Source organism: Chelon labrosus (genome assembly GCF_963514085.1).
Source record: "Chelon labrosus genome assembly, chromosome: 8".
Taxonomy (NCBI): domain Eukaryota; kingdom Metazoa; phylum Chordata; class Actinopteri; order Mugiliformes; family Mugilidae; genus Chelon; species Chelon labrosus.
Genome location: NC_140358.1, coordinates 4047868 through 4071022, shown reverse-complemented (window position 1 = coordinate 4071022; position 23155 = coordinate 4047868). Strand labels below are relative to the sequence as shown.

Below are 23155 nucleotides of genomic sequence, written 5' to 3'. Positions count from 1 at the left end.
TGTCACAATCCATATATGTTGCAGGTGAAGTGAACCAGCAACCACACCAGTAACAGAAAGATTTTCTGGCCGGTTCATCAATAGTTTTGACGTGTCTGATTTTCTCAGACAGCACCTCCCGATGTGAAAAGATCACTGTGGAAAGTGCACTTTTGTCTCTATGTTTTTTTCAATATTTGTTATATCAGTGGAAGCTCCTATCGCTACAGATAACGTTTCAAAATGTTCCGACTCTTTTACTACATTTAATGAAAAATCCACATTAATCACCACACAGACAAGATCTGCAACCTGACATAATCTGCAAAGACCTCTATAAAATACTGTCTTTCGTCCCCAACACTGAATCCAAACACACAGCACAGGCTTGTGTGCAAATATTTTCTGTTCTCAGACTAGAATCTTGGTGGCTTTTACCGAGGAAGGAATCCTGAGAAAACCCCTTTCTGCTAAGCTGGGTCACAAATTGCGAGGATCAGCTGAGGACACGGAGCATTAACCCAAAGTGAAACAACCTTCGCCTGGGAAAACTGTGACACCCACTCTTGCAAAATGATTGACAGCATGAAATTAAAGCAGTTTGAGGTGTTACTTGAGAAAACCTGTATTTATAACATGGGCATTAGGTATTTGGGAAAATGAATGCTGAGACAAAAACTGTCTCTGAGCTGACTGGTTGCAAACAGGACATCATTCTTTATCGAAGGGGACATTGAATGACAGTCAAGGTGCTCACACAAGAAAGTGAGTGAAAAAAATCACGGGGTGGCAAAGTAGTCAGCACTGATGCCCCGGAGCGAGAAGGTTCTGAGTACGAATCCACCTTTTCAAACAGTTTACATGCTCTCCCTGTGCCTGCGTGGGTTTATTAGGTTAACTGATGATTCTAAATTGGCCGTATGTGTGAGTGGTTGTGTGTCTCTCTCTGTGTTAGCCCTGCGATAGACTGGTGACCTGTCCAGCGTGTACTCCACTTCTTGCCCTATGGCAGCTGGGATAGGCTCCAGGCCCCCAATCCCTTTAGAGGACAAGCGGTTACAGAAGATAAATGATTGAATAAAAAGGTTCACCAATGTAGTTAACCTTTAAGTACACCAAAATTTGCTAACTGGTGTTAAATTAGAGTACAACTGAGGTTGAAGGGTGCGTAGTTTTGCAGTATGATAATAGTCAATGAAATGTCACCTTAGTCCTTTAGGTACCTTGGATATCTGTAGTACATTGCATTTCACTCAGAACCACACATGTGAAACTCATTGTGAGGTCACGTGTTCACCGAATTCACCAAGATTCATCCCGTTGAAATCTTGAATGTCTTCTAAATCTAATGATAATGTAATATTTCAGACTGGAACAAAGCAGTGGACCAACAGGTAAGCTAAGAGAGGGCTAAAATGGCTAAAAATGAATACAGACACACACTGCCTGTCTGAAGAACACCTCGACTTGGTTGGTTCCTGATTGTAAATTTGAATTCATCAAACAAGATAGGTACAGGGACTCTCCACTCCTGCCTCCTATATCGCCAAATATTTCACCAAAAATTTAGGACTAGGAAATTGTGTGCGCCGGCAAGCTCTCGTGGTATCAGAGGAACCACAACCAAGAGCCTTCTATCCCCTCTTCACTGCTCTTAGTGCACTGGGGCCCTACTTACCTCATCAACAAATTGCTCTGAGGTGAATAGCCCTCAATTTATGAATTTGCATAAGTTATTCAAGCAGCCTAGGCCAGTTCAATTAATATTTATGGGCCATGAGCAATTCTCTTCCCGGGCAAGAAGCTGGAAAAGCGAGCTTCTAATCGCTGATGTCAAAATTTGCCCTGTGGAACATCTACAGTGACGATGAATGGGAGACGGAATTTGTGAGTTCGCAACGTGTTTGTTTGAACTCTGACATGAACATGGTGTTTAGTGTACGGGAGCACAAACACTTTTGCACTGTGAAATGGCCCCAGGAAAATCCCCCTGGTTGCCCTCACAGCAGATTCCCACATCTTGTTCACATCAGCCCTGTTAGCTCTGCGTAAGCACACAAACACAGAGCTAAGTGTGCTGCAACATCCATAACGCAAATTAATAACATTCATCTAAGCAAATTAGGAAATTAAAATTAAAAAAAAAACTGTTATAAAACTTTGGAAGTATTTCTTGTTAAAATATGCAGGTGACAGTATTCTGATGGCTATCATCAGCAGGAATAATTAGTTCATTTACCAGTAAGAGAGGTGGCCCATCTGGAGTCACAGAGTGCCAGCAGCAACTTGGAGCTCAACAGCCTCAAAATTATTGTGACAAACATTGTTTTATTCTGGACATCTCCCCAGTAATGTCCCCAGGGAACTTCAACAAATAAGCTGTACCAGCTCAGAGCCAGGCTAAGACGCTCCTTTTCTCTGGAATAGTGTCTCCATCAACCTCAAATGGATTGACAACATCTCGGCCACAACATCAATCAAGACAGGGTTTGTTTTTTGTTTTTTTTTAGTACTGTGGCAATCGAAGCAAGCACCATGTCTCCTTGTGTTAAGTCTCGGGAGGTTTCTAGTGTTTGATTAGTAGAAGAAGCGGTCACTTCTTCAAGACAATACTCTGCTCCACTCATGAGTGGAGACACCAGCACCATGCACTCTCCTCTGGTACAGCCTTGTTAAAACATTCACGCTATGTCAACATTTTTATGAGAACTGTCACTGGAAGGCATTAAATGTCTTTTTTTATCGAGGTTTCAGGGAACAAGTTTTATCCTAAACTGGAACTGTGCGTGCACTTTACAAAGCAACAGATAAAATAAAAATAAAAATTGATGCTTGATTTCAAAACACGATTAGTTAATGAGAAATGAAGGAAGTTTGATGTCCTCTTTTCACAATTTTGTCAGCCATGCCCATTGAGGACATTGTCCACGCATGTTTTTTTTTTTTTTTTTTTTTATGCAGATCACTCTTCCAAAAATCCACATGGTGTTTCCGCATCCAATCAGAGCATCAAAGCTGGACCCGGTCCTGATTGGACTCCCAATATCCGAACAATCGCTGAAATCCTTCCAATCAGGCCGGTTTGCAGAGCTGGAACGGAAAAGCCTCACCTCAGCAGGTTTGCCTCATTTGAATTTCAGGAGCTGCTGTTGTCGCTTTGCCAGGGTCCAATTTTTGTGACTGTTCTGCTTGTAAAGTCCTGAAATTATTTCAATAGTAAAAACTATACTTGTTCACAAAATCATGTCTTATATATATTCATGCATACATTCATTCATCTTCTGTAACCGCTTGTTCCTGTGAAGGGTCGCGGGGGGGCTGGAACCTATCCCAGCCGTCATCGGGCGAAAGGCGGGGTACACCCTGGACAGGTCGCCAGTCTATCACGGGGCTATATCTACTGTATATACTGTATATATAATATCTTAACCTGAGCTGAAAACTGAGTAATATCGTGCAGTTAACTTCAAACACTACCCATTTTAACATAACAGATGCAGGTGTTCCTGTGTTTGTCTTTGAGCTTGTCTTTGTACTAATGGGACTGTGCGAGCTGACAGTAGAAAAGTATTAAAGTATGAGCGCACATTGCTGCTATTTGAGTCATTGCACCTGGCAGGTGAACTGGCGGTGGATGAAAGAGAGAGGAAGTGGTGGAAACACTCTCAGACACCTGAGGCAAGTGGCAGAGGGCTGCATCTGTTTAACTCTCTCTCTCTCTTTCACGCACACACACATACAAAACCCCCGCATCCAGCGAGCTAAAGCACCGGGCACACACTCACTCTGGAATCAAGCCAGAAAATACAATTCCCAAACATCCGACAGGTCTACAATTAAACAAGTTGGTGATTGTTGGGATGAAAATGTTGTAAATGAATCCAATCTGCTAGAACTGTTACTGACAACAGCTGAACAAATGAGTGTTACTGCATATTTTCCTCGCGTAAACTGAGCTCAGAGGAGACAAACAAAAATAGATACATAGAAGCAAAGATAAACTATGCAGTACATGGTACACGTTCAGGCTAATTTTACAAGATCACGAAGCACAACAAGTCACAAAACGGTTAAGTCAATAAAGGGATTATGAATATTGATATACCACATTTATGACCTCTACTCCAAGAGAGCACTTCCCTCTCCATTCAGCAATAAAACACTGGTTATAGGATCTTCCCAACATCGCCATATTTCTCCTTATACAACTGTGTCATATTTCCACTGCCTCCAAGCTGCATGAATACTTATATATCCGCTCAGGGAGAAAGGCGCAGTGTAAAGATTAAGGGCTTGGATGACAAGGGAGGGCATGAGGAGAGATGAATCTGTAACGGGTTTATTGCTGTGGTCAAGATTCTAAAGGTTAGCAAGAAGTCAGCTTTGACACACGCTGTAAAAAACAACAACAACAGAATTCGAAAGCCCTCTCCGAGGATATAATACTCAAAGGAGGGGCATTAGTTTATCTTCCTGACTGAGATAAAAGCATTTCCTGTTTGATAGAATAAGTGAGTTTCGGTTCGAGTACAACAAAGGCTTTGTGGACCAAGGTCTTCTTTAAATTCCAAGGGTTTCCTTTGTTATGAGAGTTCAGTTCAGCCTGAACTTGTGTTTCAGTCTGACATCGCCGTCTGTGCAGTTCCAACCTCCTTCCATGGTTGTGTTTTAACAGAAAGCCCAGAGGACATGAATGGACCATCGGTCTGTGAACCGGGAATCAGAATGCGGGGATGATGCAGAGGTCCCTGTCAAAGGGAAACAGACGGGAATGTCTTGTTGGGAACGTCTTGGGGCCGTGTCTGCATATCTGACTGAACCCTTAGTTCAGATAGACACTACTGAATCATATCAGGACATCTGCAATTGCTGCAAAAAGGAAAAGGCAGTGGAATAGAAATACTCCCGGCAGAGATCAAACCTTGTACAGATTAAGAGGCATGCCGTGTCCATTCATTGCAGGCAGCTTGTCTATCATTTGTTCCATTTGACCACATGACATGTGCAAAGATTGTCTAATGCCACTGCAGATAATGGAGTCATGCTTTCCCTCCCGAAAATCTGTTACGTTAAAGTACTTTGCATCTGGCACAAAAACTACAGGTTTTCACGCTGCTACGTGACAGGTAGAGCTGCACCTCCTCATCAGGGAATAACAACATGTATTCAGGGGGTATATTTAATTCTGTCTGTCTGGTTGATAAGTCTCACATTTACTGACTTGAGAACAGGCCATTGAGCTGGCATCTAAAAGTGTGAAACTGCGCAAGATACGCAACGTGTCATTCCAAAAATATTGTCATTGAAGGCTCAGATTACAAGATTTTAGGCGGAATTCTGTCTTTATTGCTATACACAGGATCAACGAGAAACACTTGGTTTAAGCCTTCGGTCGTTTGAGCCTAGAATATCTGGTAATGTGAGCAGCTTACAGATTAGATTTTCACCTGCTGAAATGCCTCCAAACATGATCAGGGACTGAGCCTCGTAAGTGGAGCAGTGCAAGGAGGATAAAGAGAACTTTTTCAATTACTATCATGGTGCCTTAGCCTGCAAGTTTGAAAGACAGCTGTAGGTGAAAGGCTAGTGGGAGCGTGGCCTTGAACAGATGAGGCTAATGTGTCTTCAAGCGTACAGATGAAGAGTGGGGGGAAATGTGTGGTAAAAGGGAGAAAATAGATCAAGAAAGGGGGCACTGATGTGTGTCCATGACTGAGACAGAAATAGAGACGTGAACGGAGCACCTCTAAAGTTTAGGGCATATACGTATGTCAAGAGAGGGAAAAAGATTAAAATGACATGGTTTACTGCATTGTCCTTTAGGACCGATATTGAAGGCTTACCTATGCAGTAGCAGAGAATGATGGACAGCACCACAGCTATGCCCACAGCGATCAGGGCGGTGCACTTCCAGGAGCAATGTTTAGGTGACTTCTTGAACTTGAAAGCCCCCCTGGACAGGCTGTTTCTGGGCAAAGGGCGCGCAGGTGTGGAGTAAACAGTCCCCGTAGCCATGGTGTAACCAGGGGCTGCTGCGCCAAAGAAAGGAGTCGTTCCTGTGCCCGTTTTAAAAAGAAAGTGCCTGTAGAAAAAAAAAAGAAAGAAAACAGGAGAGCGGATTATTGTACATTCTGATGGCTATATTTAGTTAGTTAGGATTCAAGACAGCACTAGGACTCCTGCAACATTTTATGAGTATGACTTTGTCCAAATGTTCTTTAGCCAGATAACAGACCTCAGTTTGTTCCTGGTTGTGGCTCCAGTTGGCTCCAATTAGCAAGGTGTGAGATCAAATTAAATTTAAACGGTTAAATACAAAAAGAACTCAATATACCCAACAATCCTACAACTCCCGTGTGGATCACACTGCAGGAGGAACTAGGTTATAATGTCATAGCCAGTACAATTCTGACATTGGAAAAGGTGAACAAGAAGTGCCTCATAAAAACAATAATCTCCCACTTGCCCTTTTACAACTGGGCCTGTGCTAATAGCCCATTATACCTGGGGTAATTAAGAGGGTTTAATCAAATGCACTATGGAGTGATCGTCCTATTAACTTTTAAACCCCACGTGAAAAGCTCTTAAGTAAATGAATTAAGCCTTGTTGCCACTCTTGCCACTACTTAGAGATTAATACCCAAATGCCTTTCGGCTTATGGGGACAGCCAGGGAAATTGGACAGATTGACCATGCATTGCAAATTTTCTTCCATTTCACAATTTTTGAATTTCATTGCTATCACACAGAACCAATATTTAGTAGTTTAGGAAAGGCCTTTTTGGGGTTGAGTGATTTAAAAATGTCACTGAGGTCACCAAATGTTTAAAACAACAAAAGCAAACCAATATAATCCAACAATAAAATATGCGAGTCTAATGCTGCAGCAAACAAATAAGTCACCATTCAGGATGATTCGAGGCCAGAACGTTCTTGCCGTGAGGCATCAGTGCTAACCACCACCCCACTGTGCCGCCAAATAAATCTTAGTATTTGGTAAATAAGAGTAAAATTTTAGTTGGGTAAAAACCACTTTAAAAATGTATTAGTTACATTTCAGGGAACATGGGCAACAGAACACACAAACTTGATTTCTCACATCATGCACTTTCTGCTAAAAGTCTTACACAACGTTTCACACAAGAAGTGTTTTATGTGTTCTGTAGATCCCGGAAGGGCTGAGTTGCCATGGAAACCGCTAATTTAAATACACCAATAAACTGATAAAGCCGTGTTTGCTCATCAATTATTTGTGCGGCATCTGTGAAGTCTCAATGTAAGTTTTGTGAAGGCAGTTTTAATCCCGCCTGTGATTCTGTACTAAAGAGCTTGAGAATCGCTAATTGAGCAAAAAATCGGAGGCTGGGCAGTTTAAGACTGAAAATCCATGTGACACTTACTAATCCTAGGTTTACTGATTATGATTGTAAGAACAGTGGATCAACATGGTTGAGGGAAGCTGTGAATGCACCGAAAACACTGCTGAGTGACGTTAATCGTATATTTGAGCACTACAGCTTTCACAAATGTGAAAGGAAGACGCATCCTAAACCCCTCACCATAATGCATTATGCATTTTCCGCTGATATTTCAGGTGCCTCGTATCTCCAGTGAGGATATCTCTGCGGTAAAACCTCCTCTGATCAATTCTTGACTAAAAGAACAAATGTCAGATTTGGACCGTCTGGCTCCTCGATGCCCCGATTGACACGTGCTGTCGTGATCAGACAGGGATTCCATTTAAAGGTTACAGTACTTCACTGTTGGAATGACAATGCACCAGGCATCTGCAACCTGGAGAAGTTCAGATCCCTCAGTCTGGAACAATCTGTACTGTAGCTGCGGCAGGCTGTGTAATATGCAGTTGGGCATGAATTGAGGTCAAAACTTGCACAACGTTGGAGGCGGCAGACGCGCAGCGAGACACACAGGCAAATAGACACCGCTATCTGGGGAGTTAAGTGTAAGTGGATGCAATCTGATGAGGTAGACAGAAAAGGACGTGGACGTGTGTGTTCGTGCATGTGTGTGTTCGTAGGGTTATGTACTCTATTTGAGAAAGGTGAATACCTATTGCGAGTTGGGGAGATGATCTCAAGACAGTTTTGCCAGTAAATAAATGCGGAAAAATCTGCGTGGACCCTTATTTAAACAAGACTATGAGCACATTATGTTCTCACGGCCTTCACGTCGAGGCAGCTAAACCAAACACACCATCTGTAATACCGTAGTGCAACAAATGGGATGCTGAAAACATACAGAGGAGATTGGCAAGCAGACTATCCAAACTGAAAATACATGCAAATAAATTTGAATTTCTGGTTCAAAAATGAGCAGTCTGTTATATTTCAATTAATCTGCTTTGTAGGTGAGAAGGTGAAACTGTGCGAACAGCGACACCAAGACAAATTCTAAAGTGGACATTTATCGCACTTGGCATTTTAAATAATTCTGGCACTGACAGTTTTCATGTTTGCCCCCTCTTTTTTCTAAAGAGCAGAGTGAAGGGGTCTAAAGATGAAATGCTGTTGGACATGATTAACAAACGGCAGACCAGTGTAAGTGTCTGCAGCTATAGACACTGGATGACCGGCTGTAATTGATTACAGCCAGTGTGATGCAACAAGACACATTACTATGCTAATCCAGCCAGCCCGAGTGATAGCAACGTGGTGTGTTGCGGCGAGAGAGAGAGGGAGGGAGAAGGAAAAGAGACAATCAAGTGAGTGTGAGACTGAGACGGATGGAGAGCAAATGAATGCCTGTGCGTCAGTGAGATCGCAGTGTGTTTGTGTGCACGCCTGTCTGTCCCATTGAGAAGCCTGTAACACAAAAGCAGCAGCCAGCCCGGTCTCCTCTGCTCTCTCAACATTGCTTGTCATCATGATGACATTTGAAAACATCCTCACAGAGGACAAAGGACTAAACAGGGAGTGGGTGGATTTGTCTATGGCTAAGCTCCAGCTGTAGCGGTGAGAGAGCACGCGGGAAACAATGTGAATCGAAGCCCTCAGAATATGTAATCTGTCCATTAGCTCCTGTTCTGTGTTAGCATTAGCATTTCAAGGTGAGAGCTGGAGTAATAATGCCTCTTGAAAAAATAGAAAATAAAAAACAGTCGACAGATGTGGCTCGGCATTGAGGTGACTTGTTTTCACACTTGCTGCAGCCGTGGTCTCTCCTCCAGATCACCACCTGCCCTCTCGATAGGGGGCCTGCTAGCAGGTGCTACAGCTAGGTCTGCACCATGTGAATGGATTTGAGTGCCACCGTGCTTTTTTTGTTCCATCCTGCCCACAGAGATCAGCGTGATGCCATCTTGAGTCACTCCAGCAGAGTGCTAAGACTTTCTGCACATAGAGTTTATCATACTTAATGAGTTTGATTAGATTTGACATGAGTAGTGTTAAGCTCTTATGCACACAGCATATGATGGAGTACGATGGAGCAACTTTTAGGGACAGTTGGTGCGAGGACATGTTCAATGACAAATCAAATACTGGTGTATTTTCGCTGCTGTGAGTCAAATTTGTAAATACATTTTAGATGAATAACTGTTTAGATTACGCTGCACTACGCATCTGTTCGTGAAAGCATTCACATATGCTGGCAAAAATCATCTGGAAAAGACGCACTGCACATTGCCTACAGCAGCAGCGGCAGCAGTTTATACTGTAGCCTAAAATAAGTGGAAAATATTGTAGAACTCTGGATTCACCACAAAAAAATGTGTGCTTGGCACTAAAGCTGTTGGCAAAATAAATAAAAAGGAAAACACCCAAGAAAAAGGGAAAGAAATACGTCTTGAGGATTACCACTTTGTCAACACCACCATTCACTTTGGCAGGTAACCAGCGATCGCTGCAAGCTCCTTTCCAAAAGGCTAGTTGGCTGGTATTTTTCACATGACTAATCACTTCGGGTGTAATCACAACACTGTAGCTGGTATACAGAAATAAATATATATATATATATACATATATATATATATATAAATAATATATAATATGAATAAATATCCAATGTAAAGCTTGACTTTCTGACTCATGATTTACATGTGAACGCCACACAAACACCTCTACTCACACACAGACACGCACTCACTTGGATTACTTCTGCTATCCTTTTTCGCCCCCGAGAACAATTCTAACACATTTTCCATCAGGAAAATGCAATGTCTGTAGGACACTGTGGCACATGATGATTTTAGAGCTGAGACATAATTTCATTTCACCAAAGGACTCCCTTGGCACAAGAATCCAATGAGGATTGACAGTACATTTATAACTGCAACGTGTGGCTGGGCAAGCCTTCAAAAGACTCATTCTGAAATGTCATCACGACTGTTCTAGTTGAATCTCATTGAATCTAAGTGCAAGAAAATGTTGAAGTGAGCTCCAAGCGACATACATACTGTATACGAGGGCATACGCCTACCTGTGGTGGAGCACACATACAGCTTATAGCTTCCACCATGAAGGTGTAAAAAATATAAATTTCAATCACACTGGTAAAACCTATTTTAAACAAAGGATTAAGTACTTCTCATGAATAATTACCCCATATGTGCCTTGGCCTCTCAAGAGACATGGCAATTCATTTTATAATGAAATTCAATAGAATGTTTCTAATTGAAAATATCACACAAAAGAAAAAAAAAAAAACTTTAAGTGAATCCAAGTGGTGAGTAAGTGAAACCGGAGGGGTTTATTAAAAGTACTCCAGACTTTTTAGATCTGAATGTCTCCTCAGCACTTGAGAATATGCTATAACGATCACTGCTCTGTTGCCAACTAATTGAGCCCTTAGAATTGAGTGGTCTTAGTTACCATAAAGCAGAACAAAACCAGAAGTAGAATAATTTCATAGAATCATCTGAAGTGTAAAAAATATTGTTGAATCCAAGTTGGAATACAGATTGATGTCTGCCTCATTTGACATTCTCTGACTTGCATGAATGGCTTGTGTAATGCACGCGTTTGATCTTTCTAAAGAGCTAATAAGGCCAGTGTTTTAACACAGCTTTGACATATGATCACATTGTGATCAGTGACTTTATTCACTCACCATGTATTAATGAGCAGTAGTTACATTTATAGTTATAGTGCAGCACTTCAGTCATTTAAAAGAACACTGAAAGGTATTCACCGTGAAAGCTGGTTGATACCGAGTCAAATTAGCACACTCATGCTTTGAAGACCAACACTTTTACAGGAGGTTACGCACACGTAATTCATAACTGCTAATTGCTGTAAAAGCACCTATTGCTGTCAAATGAGTGCTTTATTTTCAAGGAGGTCGTCAAGTCACGGGAAATGTATTAACCAAGATCATAACATTGTGATTTGTACTCAAAGCTTTTCTTAATCGACTGCCTTGTACAGAATAATTTACCGACTGCACGTATGACCGCATCTACCGTGCTGCATAAGAAATAAAATCAGTGTCGCTGTTCAGGATTCAGAAAAGATTCACACCCCTGCTGTACCTGAGGCCACCTACGTATGTGCTATGCCAGGACTTTGCTGCCCCGATACCCCCTGAAGGCAGCCTAATAAATACTTTCTGGCGCTTCTGTTTACATTTCCCAACCTGGTGGTTTTCTTGACATCTGTAATTATGTGCTGAACCCGGTCTTCCCTCTTGGCCCCGTTGGTTCGCAGCAGCTCTTCGTTCCCACCCACTGACAAGCACTTGATTTAGAGTCCACTGTGGTGATAGTGATTTATGCCTCAGCTGATGATAGGTGTGCACATATTGTTTTGTCGATACAGCTAAGACAGCTCAAGGTCATCGCGCGGTTAGTATTCAATCACCGCATCTTCCCAAGAAAGTGAAACTGTCACCATATATCCCAATTGATTCAGTCAGATCATAAGAGGTTGTTACTCTGCGCTGCCACCGACGAAATTCAAAAGTTTACATTCATCTGTGCTTGAGAAGAGGTACACTGTGCCAGGGAAATATCAGGCTAGAATGCAATCATCTACTCGAGGCCATTTCTGAGTCAGAGCGCAATGTACTACACTTCATTAGCCAGGATATTTTGAGCTCACTGATTAAGAAAGATGTAACTGATGTTTCAGGAGGAATACTTGGCAGAGGTTCTTATGAGACAAAGTAGTAACTTGCACAGCAAATTTTGATATAACACTCAGCCGGCTTACCGAGTTCCTTGTTAAGTTATAGCCTCTCTGATTTTAACTGGCAAGCTTTCCGATATTCACACATTTCAGTCTAATCATGCACTCTCTTTCTCACTGTGGCTCTGTCCAATCTAGTAATCAGCCCGTAATTGTAGGTGCATACAAGAAGAAGAAGAACATTATTCTCAACGAAGGAGAAACTATGGCTGCATTTATCAAACTCAGCTGGAACTATATTATGTCAGACACAATTTGTGGCGTTATAATTTAACCTGATATGGTGTGGTACTTGAAACTGGCCCAAAAAAAAGGAGCCATCTTTAAATACATTTAGAATCCTGGACTGAATTATCGTTTTATGATGTTCTCAGGTTTGGAGGAGTGGCGCTAAAAACATTAATGCAATCCACACCTATTGAAAAATGAACCTCTTTTTCAAAATTCCCAGTGTGTTCCACAGCCCCTGTTGTTAGAAGCCACGCCGACGTTTAGTGTAAGACTACACCGTCTACCTAGAACTGCAGTTCAGTGCAGGTCCGTCAAATGACTGCAAAGATGTGATGGAGTCACAAAAGCACAAGCATAAAATATAAAGCTGGTAAGTCATATTTGTCAACGAAAAACAAACTACTGGTTCAGTCGTTACCGAGTGAGTCATAGATAACCCTGAGCCTGAGTGTGAAGAATACGAGCCCATATCTGATGTCTCCTATACATCAAACGTCTCAGAGGATTAATGAGACAGGCCGGCAGATGTGAGGCATCCGAAATGAGGCAAACAGGCTATGAAATAAAATGAGTAAAACAGAATCATAATTCTTACCTTCCTTTCGAATTTCAAATAAAAAGAATGTATAAAATTTAGAGACTGAATCGGTCTGTGAACAGTGAAACAGAACTGGAATTTAAACAGACAATTTGGGCCGGGACTTACTCCCTGGCAGTTTATTTCGCATCGTTTTGTTATCCGAGAAGCATCTGGACCTGGATTTTCCGGTTCTGTTGTAAGTCGCCGTGGGTCACTCACCTGCTCTCCAGGGCCACATTGCTGCCCAGGACCCAGCTGTCCTGCAGCTGGACGCATTCCGCCGTACTCTGCAAGTCAGCCGCCAGGCCGGCTGTGGGTGGTGGACTCGGGCTCCTTTGATTGGCCAGTGAGCTGCGGCTCAGGGAAGTGATGGACGGATGCTGCTTGTGCGGCGGTGGGGCTGGTGGGAGAGGAGGTGGGGCTTGCTGACTGGACAGATGGTCACCTGGAGAGGAGCACAAAGAAAGAGACATCACAAAGTGAGTTCATGTATTCTTGATGGTGTCTAGACGGAACAAACTTTATTTTTGCTGATTACAATTACAATCAGAGATATGACTGCTGAGACGCAGCAGATGGGCAAGATTTTGCATCTGCCTTACACGCAAGATATGACAGCATACTGACACTTAACAGGCCCAGAAAAGTAAATACAACCAAGAGCGAGACATTAAAATGAGATGCAACCACTGCAAAAAAAGCGGGAAATAAGAGCTTTTTTTATGGCGATACACATAATAATTGTCACAAAACACCACACGGCTGACAGTTGGGTTCTCTTAAACAGAAGGTCACTTAGAGAGGCAGCTGTTCTTTTATGGCCGCTTAACGCAATGTTTCACGTTTGATTACAGCCAGAGAAGACTCTCAAATAACTAATGACCAGAACATCCATTAGAGCTCTGAGAGAACAGGTTTTCCAATTTCACACAAAGCTGTGTAATTGGCCCCCAGAATGGCATGTGGTGATTATCTATCCATCTTCCCTGTTTAAAAGGTAAAAATCCACAGTGCTGACAATTCTGATCTGCTCCGATGAGCCCCAAATGGGCATCATCTTTCTTGCCTTACAGAGGCTTGGCGAGTATTGAGAAATCCGGGGGTTGAGTCTTTTAGGAGCTTCTGTTGTTTTTGCGTTGACAGCATGAATTTTTATAAAGCCTATAGGAGTTTAAATTTAGAACATATGAGCACTGGAGGTCAGTGCACACAAGGATGAAAATCTGCCCTATGCTATGGATGCACAAAACAGCTATACAGAGTAGCCACAAGTCAAGGCGTTTTGAAAAGATCCTTTAATGACCATGCAATTTTTGTCCTTGTCTTTGTGCCTCCACATTTCGGTGTGCCCTTCAATGCATGAAACAAGCTGTTCAATGCCGGCAAATGAGCCATTTGGTTGCACACAGCTAGGAGGAAACATGAATACCATACAGAGTCAGGAAATCATTTCCACCGCTTGGAGGTAAAAACCTTTAGGCTACTGTACATGCAGGCTGTTGGTACAATTTAAGATTATTCTCTAGTACGCAAAAGAACAGTATTGACTGCAGAGAACAGAATTGCTTTCTATGAGGTTTGTTTCAAGGTAACAGAATGATCTTAGAACATCGGTATCATCTATAGAGGGACGAGTAGGTGGACAAACAGATGGCTACAGAATGGATCAGAATTAGGAGTAGCAAGAGTGCACAGTGCTACTGCAGAAGGCCCTTCTAGGATTAATTAATTCCTGACTGCAATTACAAAGCAACAGCATGTGGCCAGAAAGTCCATAAACGCAAAAATATCACAAGCAGATGAAAGTTTTCTTTTTCTTTTTCTTCCATTTTGTGATTTAAGTTTTATCAGACCCAATCAAACGTGATCCTCTCATCACAGCACACCACCATGTTCAATTCCTAACACACGAGATATGCTGCACTACTGCTGGCATTTGAAAAAGAGAAGGGTGCCATGACTTAGTGATAAAGAATACGAGACATCCCACTCCTCTCCTGGGCTACACTGTGAGCTCTATTAGAAAAGTGCTAAGTAGGGTAATAGAAATGTGGATTATCAACCAACACTGGCTGGTTTTACTTCACCTCTGGGCCTTTATTCCACTGCATGCGCCTGCAGCAGCCGCAAGCTCCACTTCACTTTCCACCAGAAGCGTTTTTCATGTAATCAGCATGCACTAGTGTAACAGTAAAATGTCAAAGAGCAGGGGAACGGAAATTGAGTAGAGGGTACAATTAGACGGGTTAGGAAAAACACAAACTGATCTAACATGGAGGTAAGTGGAATGTTGACAGCCAGAAAAGAAGCTTTTTTTCCCCCTTAATAATCAGTTTAAAGATAAAAATGAGCTGAATATCTACCAAATTCAACGAGATTACTCTTAAAATAAGCACACCGTCCTCTTAAAATAGAATAAAAGCGCATACTTGTAAAGGACATAAAACAACTGATTTGTTCTACGGTGCAAGCATCATCTTATTATCCCACCCACATATGAGTCAATCCATGGAGAAAAAAAAAAAAAACACCCTCCCATTATACAATACAAACACAAATACATGCAGGTATTGCACAAATCTGTATCCATTTATCTTCATGTTTACATATTGATCTCAACATCTTGTTCAGTTTAATAACGCTGCACCACTTGCCCTGAGAGTTTGGGAATGCAGCTTGGGCTAACTTCAAACCCCTAAAAATATACAATGCAGGCGTATTACAGTTGATGGGAATAGTGCCAGCACAGCAAGCACAGCAGCAAGCGTGAACGCACTCACTATCATCAGTTCACAATTACTCTTGAATCAATTGAATCAACACGTCAACAGGAATGCCTGAACCGCAAAATGAAATGAACTGTTTTAAGGTGAGAGGACATGCTGAGCATAATGCTCTTAAAAAATCCCCAAACCTTCAAAGGAGTGGGATTTGACATGCAGCAATTCCACAATGGACTAAGGAAACATAAAAACCCCATGAAGTGAATTAAACCTACTGTATACGGGGCTATAAAACCTGCAACAGGGCTGCAATGCCACTATTCACTGATAACCTGGAATACTCCAGCAGCCTTAACAGCCACCGTTTTTGACATTTCCAAATGAGAAAAAAATATTATTGATTGTTTTATCCCCAATAAAATTCAGCAATTAGACTAAATTAAATATCACACTGAGGGAGAAGCAGCAGCTTTAAGAACCAAAATAAAGTGGTCTCTCACTTTTTGGCTCGTCAAACGCACGCAAACACCACTTCCCGCTGCAATTTATATCATCACACATAAGTAATTCCCCTGGCCCCTGCATCCTTTCAGATATGACTTAACACAAAGTTTGCCCTTTTAAGTATTTAGATCTGAAACCTGACTCCGTGTGGACTTGGAGTGATTAATTATGCAAATGTTTTTCTCCGTTCAAGACATATATCATCCTCTTAATCTTTGTGTGGTCAAGATCAAATGGTAAAATGTTTGATTTTTTATTTATTTATCATTTCAAAGGACACTTCACATGTCTGTATACTAATATAAGAATCAGCATTTTAATTGGATGATTTATTTCATATATGACTCATCCTTTCAATTCGGATTTTGAAGACCGTGGCTGCATAGTGGCCATACGTGGGTCCTAACACCATGAATTTTTCTCATGTACTCGATTCCCCAGCACACAGCAGGTGTCAGTATGTTTGAGTGGAAGAGGACACAGTGGTTTCTGGTCTCCAATTGAAGGTGGGGGTATGAATCCAATTTCTGATAAACAGTTTTACACCCGGGACATGGTCTACCTAACATGAAAACCTAAAGCTATAATCTTAATGCGATTCCATGCAACTCAATGAGCAATATGTAGCACATGCAGTGCCTTCTCGTGCCTTCTCTGTGTATTTCACTGCCAAAGTTGCAGGTTTTGAAAGTCACCGAGGCAAACCATGCTAACTCATGGCACCATACCACTTTGATTTACGTTATTGGCTGCAAATCATGTGTTGCACTGTGCGTTTAAATAAAATACCACCACCGAACAACGAGCCTTTAAGAAAAACTGGCATTGTCTTCCTTCAAGACACACAGGGAATTAAGTTGGCCTTTAATGTGCAGACTCAGTGACTAGGAAGGCAGATGAAACAGCTGTGTGGTTTATGGGGCTTTGCTTTGAAATCAGATCAAGACGGATGCCTCCTTTGCATAATTCCTCAACGTCAGCTTGTCATCATCTCCATCAGCAACATGCTTTAAAGAACTTTTGTAATTAATACTGCATGACAGCGTTGAAATGACAGACTCATTCCCATCTTAATGACGCTTGCAGTACCTATCAAATGCAGCTTTATGGTGGCTCTGCTTAGTTTTTTACGTGGACAGAACCAAGAGTGGGTCTAATTTCTGTTTTTAATACTCTGTTTTTTGAGGTTTGTGACCTGAAGACTGCCTTATTAAGCTGTGTTTATAAGACAAAAGAGCACTCGGTCCAGTAGTGAACCAAAAAGCACTGTTTTCTTAGAAAGCTTCTTTTTTTTCCTGATAGGCTGAGTCCATTTTAAATAATTATGTCAGAGATATCGCTGTCTGCAAGCCGAGTTCAAATTTCACCACATTTTCTTGAACTTTTTGATGCCACTCTGTGATACTCTGGTGTTTAGGCCAATTAGATTTCTATGATGTTCCCTCTTTTGAAAATATCTTTTTTTGATTAAAGCATTGACAAGCCTTGAATGCTGCGCATAATGTTCCAACACTGAGTCGGGACACAATTAAAAGCCGTTTTGCACTCCCTAAGCTTGGCAAGCTCGGTGAAAGCCTTTTCATATTCATTGTGTAAGTACTGCAAAAGGTCTTATGCCATTTTACTCTCCATTAAGAGACTGATGCAACTGCTAATGGAATTGAAAGGGCATTTGCTTTGACTGGCTTGCCCTTCACCAATAGGAAAATTGCAGTGTGTGTGCATCACAAAAATTCCATCAAAACAGATCACAGAACTTAAGAGAGGCCACTGCTTTTTTTCTCCCTTATTATATTGTATTTTACAGAAGCATATTTACCATTACATAAAAAAAAAAAAGCAGCACTCTGCAAAGTAGGAATTTCAGTAAACATAAACGTTCAAAACGAGACCCCTGACAAAATCCCTGTTTGATTTTATATGAAATGAATAATGGATGAACTCTGTGATAAAACATGCCATTTGGACCCGGCTGGATGTTTATATATGTCAAATCAATAAATTCATTCTCATCAGCGACTAGGATTTTTTTTTCACTTGCAGAAAAGCTCTGGTGCCTTGTTGAAGGCAGCTGCAGCCGTATTCTTTAGTGGAAAACCAGACAGCGGCTTCTCACCGGGAAGCCCTGAAGGTGAGGTGGTGGTGGTGTTTAAGGAGGGGCTGTACCCAGTGGACTTCGGGACCATTAGAACAACCTTGCCCTAGGTGAGTTTTGGGGATTTACTCTGCAAAGAGAGTTGGCAATTTTCAGGGACTTTGGGGTTTTAAGAAAAAGAAGAAGAAGGAGCCGTGTGAATTCCATCATATTTCCTGCCAGAGTACCTCCACTGCTCTCACAGGCTTGCCCACTCCTCTCCTGATTTCTTTTTTTATCTGATCAAAGACAGAAATTTCTTTTAAGCTATTTCAGAGCAGGGGGACTGGCATGTAACTTATATTTCAAGGATTTCATAATCATTGCAGTATGGAAAAAGACATTCCATTTACCCATATATAACAGGCTCCAACACAATCATCATATAACACGCATTCATCAACTCAAATCTCACGCATTTTCTAGACTGCCATTCATTTAAAATGTATGATTTGCAAATACACTTGGTGAAAATGCACTGTGAATATAAGCAGACTCGCATCACTGTTTGTCCATCTCTCTCTCTCTCTCGCTCTCTCTCCTCCAGACATTGCTACAGATGGCAGATCATCATACAGATGATGACTGCTTAGCAGTTCTTTCTGACAGCTCTCCGATTACATAGCAATTACACTCCTTCTCAAAAGCTGCTTTGACAATTAGCCTGCTGACAAAACACTTAGTTGTATTTATTCATCTGTGGACAGCTTTGGCTTCCTTGTTTGTCCAGAGAGATTGTGTTCACACCTAGATGAAACACTGCCACATCTAACTTTGGCGCACGCGGCATTGGTTTCTACTATTAAGTACCGACATTAAATGCACAGTATTTTCTTAAAGCTAAAGAGACTTGTTCAGACACACACGGAAATGTGCCAATTTGTGAAATTTATACTTGATTTGTGTTTACATAACTTCATCAACCAAAGTTAATTTCAACATACAGTTCATATGCAAACGTGAAATTGGTCATTTACAAGTAGATCTTTGCATTTGATATGCCTTTTATTTGTAGCAGCATTTATCGTCTTTGTGGCATCATAACCCCAGCGCATATAATCTAATGCCATTGATAAATCAGCGAGTCATCAAATGACTCATGAACAATGACTCAAAGGCATTTTTAGAGTGCTGCAGAGACACTTTTTTAATAAGTGAGGAAGTGAGAACCCAGAGTTAATCACTACATCTTTCACGTAGTCATGTGAGTAGCTAATATAAAGATATTGATGAGAGATGCTTCATAAATACACCCCAGTAGCAGCATAGCAACTGTCAACCAGACACTTTTCTCGGTGCACTGAGAAACTAATGAACCAACCTCTCCAGTCTCAAGTATATGGCATAAATTTGAAATCCCACCTTCCAGTCCCCATTGCAACGGCAATGCTGGCAACAAATTCTCAGGCTGGCGGTTTGTTTACATCTTTAATGTGCTGTTATAATGACAATAACAACAGCTACCTGCCGCTTCCTTTCACTGCATCATCCTTTTTGATCCTGGAGCAAGAGCAAGAGCGGAGTAAACTACCACGTATCAGAATGTACAATATAAACAAATCACCAACGAGGAAGTAGGAAATGGAGACACTGGAGAGACATGCTCTCGTCCAAATGTGTCTCTGCTCAGCACTTTGTTGGGAATCTGTTTCGAAAGGTTGTTTTGGCATTCTTTTGAAAGGAAGTTGCCAGTTTCAATCTTTCTCCAGTGCGTATTTGAACTGAACTGGCCTTGAGAGTAGTCGTGCACACCGTCTAAATTGCTGTAGTGGCTTGAATGGTTTGAGCCTTCAGTAAGAGCAAAAAAACGAAGCCTTAGTTATGGCGTTCCTGGCCGCCGCAGAGAAGCTTTTAAACATTCAGAAGCTCTGTGAAGGATATTAAACAATTTATTTTCAACTGCACCAAATCTCTGAGTGTCGGGGAAAAAACAACAAAACAATGTTATGCAGTTCAGCTGAACTGTGAGTCACTCCTCTCACTAAAGCAATATAGATTTGAATTAGTAATTACGCAAACAATGTTGTATACGCTGTCTTGATATGTGACGTGTATTCTGAGAACTATTCATGTGCCTCCCCATTCATTTACAGCTTGCTTCCCCAATCACTTGAGAAAATGGTTGCAGGAAAAAAACAAACCACTCATGGTTGTAGTGGCACAGTCTTTTCCAATAGTTGCTATAATTGCATTTCCTGTGCAAATCGCTCAGTTTGTGGAGAGACCAGACAAAGGAAGCAGTATCCATCTAGAAATGGGAAAGCCTATCTTTGCCTGATTAATTGTTGGCATATTGTTCTCAACTGGATGCACTCCACTTGCAGAGATGACTAATTTTCACCTCCATTGTGAGAGAATTTGAGGAGAAGGCGATTTATACTGTGTATTTCTTTCACACCACACTGACTATCAAACAGGACTAAGAAATATATCTAATATTTTCTTGAGGTTGATATTTTTACTGTGCTTAAGCTTCAGACAGATTTCCATATAATTTATGTATAAAGGACTACCACTGACTGTATATAAAGATGGAGAACCCTTTGTGATGTCAACCTAAAGAGTGGTTTTGAAGCTCAGTGTGGGTGGCTCCGGCTGTCACCATCTTGGCAGTGCCCAACTAATTCAAAAATGGGTGGAGTATAAGCAGAGCTAAGGTGAACGATGATATAAATGATAGTGTTATGTAAAAATGTAGCCACTGTAAAGAGAAACTAACTATATATATATAACTTCTGCTATAAAATTGGACATTTTAAAACGGGGGTCTACATGATTGGGTCTTTTTTTGTGCCCTGCCTCAAGTGGCAGAGATAATGCAACAGCAAAATCAAAGTTAAAAAGATTTAAGTTACAACTAACAATTATTTAACCATTGCTTTGAAATAAAGCAAACTGAATGATTTACTGATAAATATCTCTCTCTCTCTCTCTCTCTCTATATATATATATATATATATATATATATATATATATATATATATATATAAACATAGCATTAAAATGATGTAATACTTAAATTAGCTTGTATTGGTTTGAACAGGAAAAGAAAAATCTGACATATGTGGGTTAAGACAAGGAAGAAAACCGCCTTCCCTAACATTTAAGATGCTGGAACCAATGATGAATACATGGTGCAACCCTATACTGTACACATTAGTTGGTCATGATTTATTCATGCACTGTCATCCAAGTCTCTTTATCTAATGAACTACAAAGAAAAACTAATGTCGTTATGTCTCCCCCTAACTGACTCCTTCCAACATTCCCACATATAATTCTTTAAGCCAACATTTCTTGCAGTGTCTGCCTTCAGAGCTGGAGCTACAGCACACAGACTGAAAATCCCTCTGCTTTCCAAAGAGCTTTCCTGAGGCCAAGGCTATGAATTGATACCCCACTGTTGCATTACTCTTGGCCACATAGCAGAGCACAGGAGAAGAATAATAATAGGACAAATCATTGGCTTATTCTTACACTGCTCACCAACGTGTGTGTGTTATAGGGGTGCTGCTGGAGATGTCAATATCCTCATTGGGCATACGTAAAAGATTAACTTTAATTGTGCAGCCGAGCACATATTAGGATGTACAGTCTATACATGTGCGCGCTCACATACACACTCGTACACACTGAGAAAAGCCTTCCAGCACTACTGATGTTTGGGAATTTTTCGTCAGAACACCCTCTGATTCTCTCGGCAAGAAGAACTAAGATGTAACCCGCGTAGCCTCTGAGGCTTGGTGCATGCTCAATCAGCAACACGATATGGCCCACGGCTCTGCGCTGAGGTCACTGCTGGAGTCGTGAAGACTGATCATGCATGAGGTAGCAACACAGTGTTTCCTCACTAATGTGCCAAGCCAGCCATGCTGCTTCTACAGCCACTATTCAGCTGCATAGCCTGAGCTCCACCCTGAGGAAACATGGATCTACCTAAAACTCTGTGAACTGACATGGAAAATGTTTCTTTTCTTTCTTCTTAAACCGACTAAAATTATGAGTAGTTCAGCTGTCAAACACTGTGACTTATCACAGAGTTTTTGTCATGCTATGAAATAGAGACACCGTTCTCATCTCAGGACCAATCCACTTTAATCAAGATGACTGTACTTTTGTACGACCCCAGTTGGAGGGGAGGTCTCTTGAGTGTCCCGGCATCACAATTCATTAGTGAAACTGGCCTTTAAAGTTTAATCTGCTATGCAGTCGCTCTTAAATGAGCCTCATCCCTTTCTATTGAAGAGGGGTTCTCACACATGTCTACATCATGTTAATCAATAATAAAAGAAGTCAGGGAAGTCAGATGTACTGTCCTTCAAAATCTTTCTAATGCTGCTTTGCTTGACAACAACAGACAGGGCTGCCTGCGTTCCAGTCTTCATTCACCTTAGAAAATACCACACTAAGCCTCATCTGTCATGTATCGGCTGCAGCCTAACATTTCACTTTGTTTGGCAGACATTGATTTTTACCTCCAAGGTGTTGTCAAGGAGGCATCTAACTCATACATACCTCCTCTGCGGCCTCTCCAAACGCTGCTTTAGAAGGAATTGCAGGAACACACACATAACCATACAAACAAAAGGAAAGTTCACAGAAATTACTACATCTGAAGGTAGCCAAAATATTGCCAAATTTTTTGAATAAGGACACTTGAGGGGACGAAATGTGTGGGTGATAAGCTGGGGCTTATCAAAGCAGAATTTCTCACAGCCTATTTTTGTTGCTCATGAACCGTAATAGGCTTGGCAGCATGTAATCCAGATTCAAATATATATATATAGTAAATACACAGAGAGATGGATGCTGATTGTTGATGTGTATTAAAGCATGTCAGATTTACAAGTCCTGACCTGTA

At 41.3% G+C, this 23155-nt stretch overlaps 1 protein-coding gene across 1 annotated transcript in view; it reads right to left on the bottom strand.

Annotated features, from left to right (window-relative positions):
* Positions 1 to 23155, bottom strand: part of LOC311491637 (teneurin-3) — a 118128-nt gene that overhangs the window by 58367 nt on the left and 36606 nt on the right. Inside the window, exons 3-4 of the mRNA XM_084549612.1 lie at positions 13153 to 13378; positions 5823 to 6061 (exon numbers count right to left, since the gene is read on the bottom strand). Of these exons, the coding sequence (XP_084405738.1) occupies positions 5823 to 6061; positions 13153 to 13378 (465 nt within the window). The remainder of the gene's footprint in view (positions 1 to 5822; positions 6062 to 13152; positions 13379 to 23155) is intronic.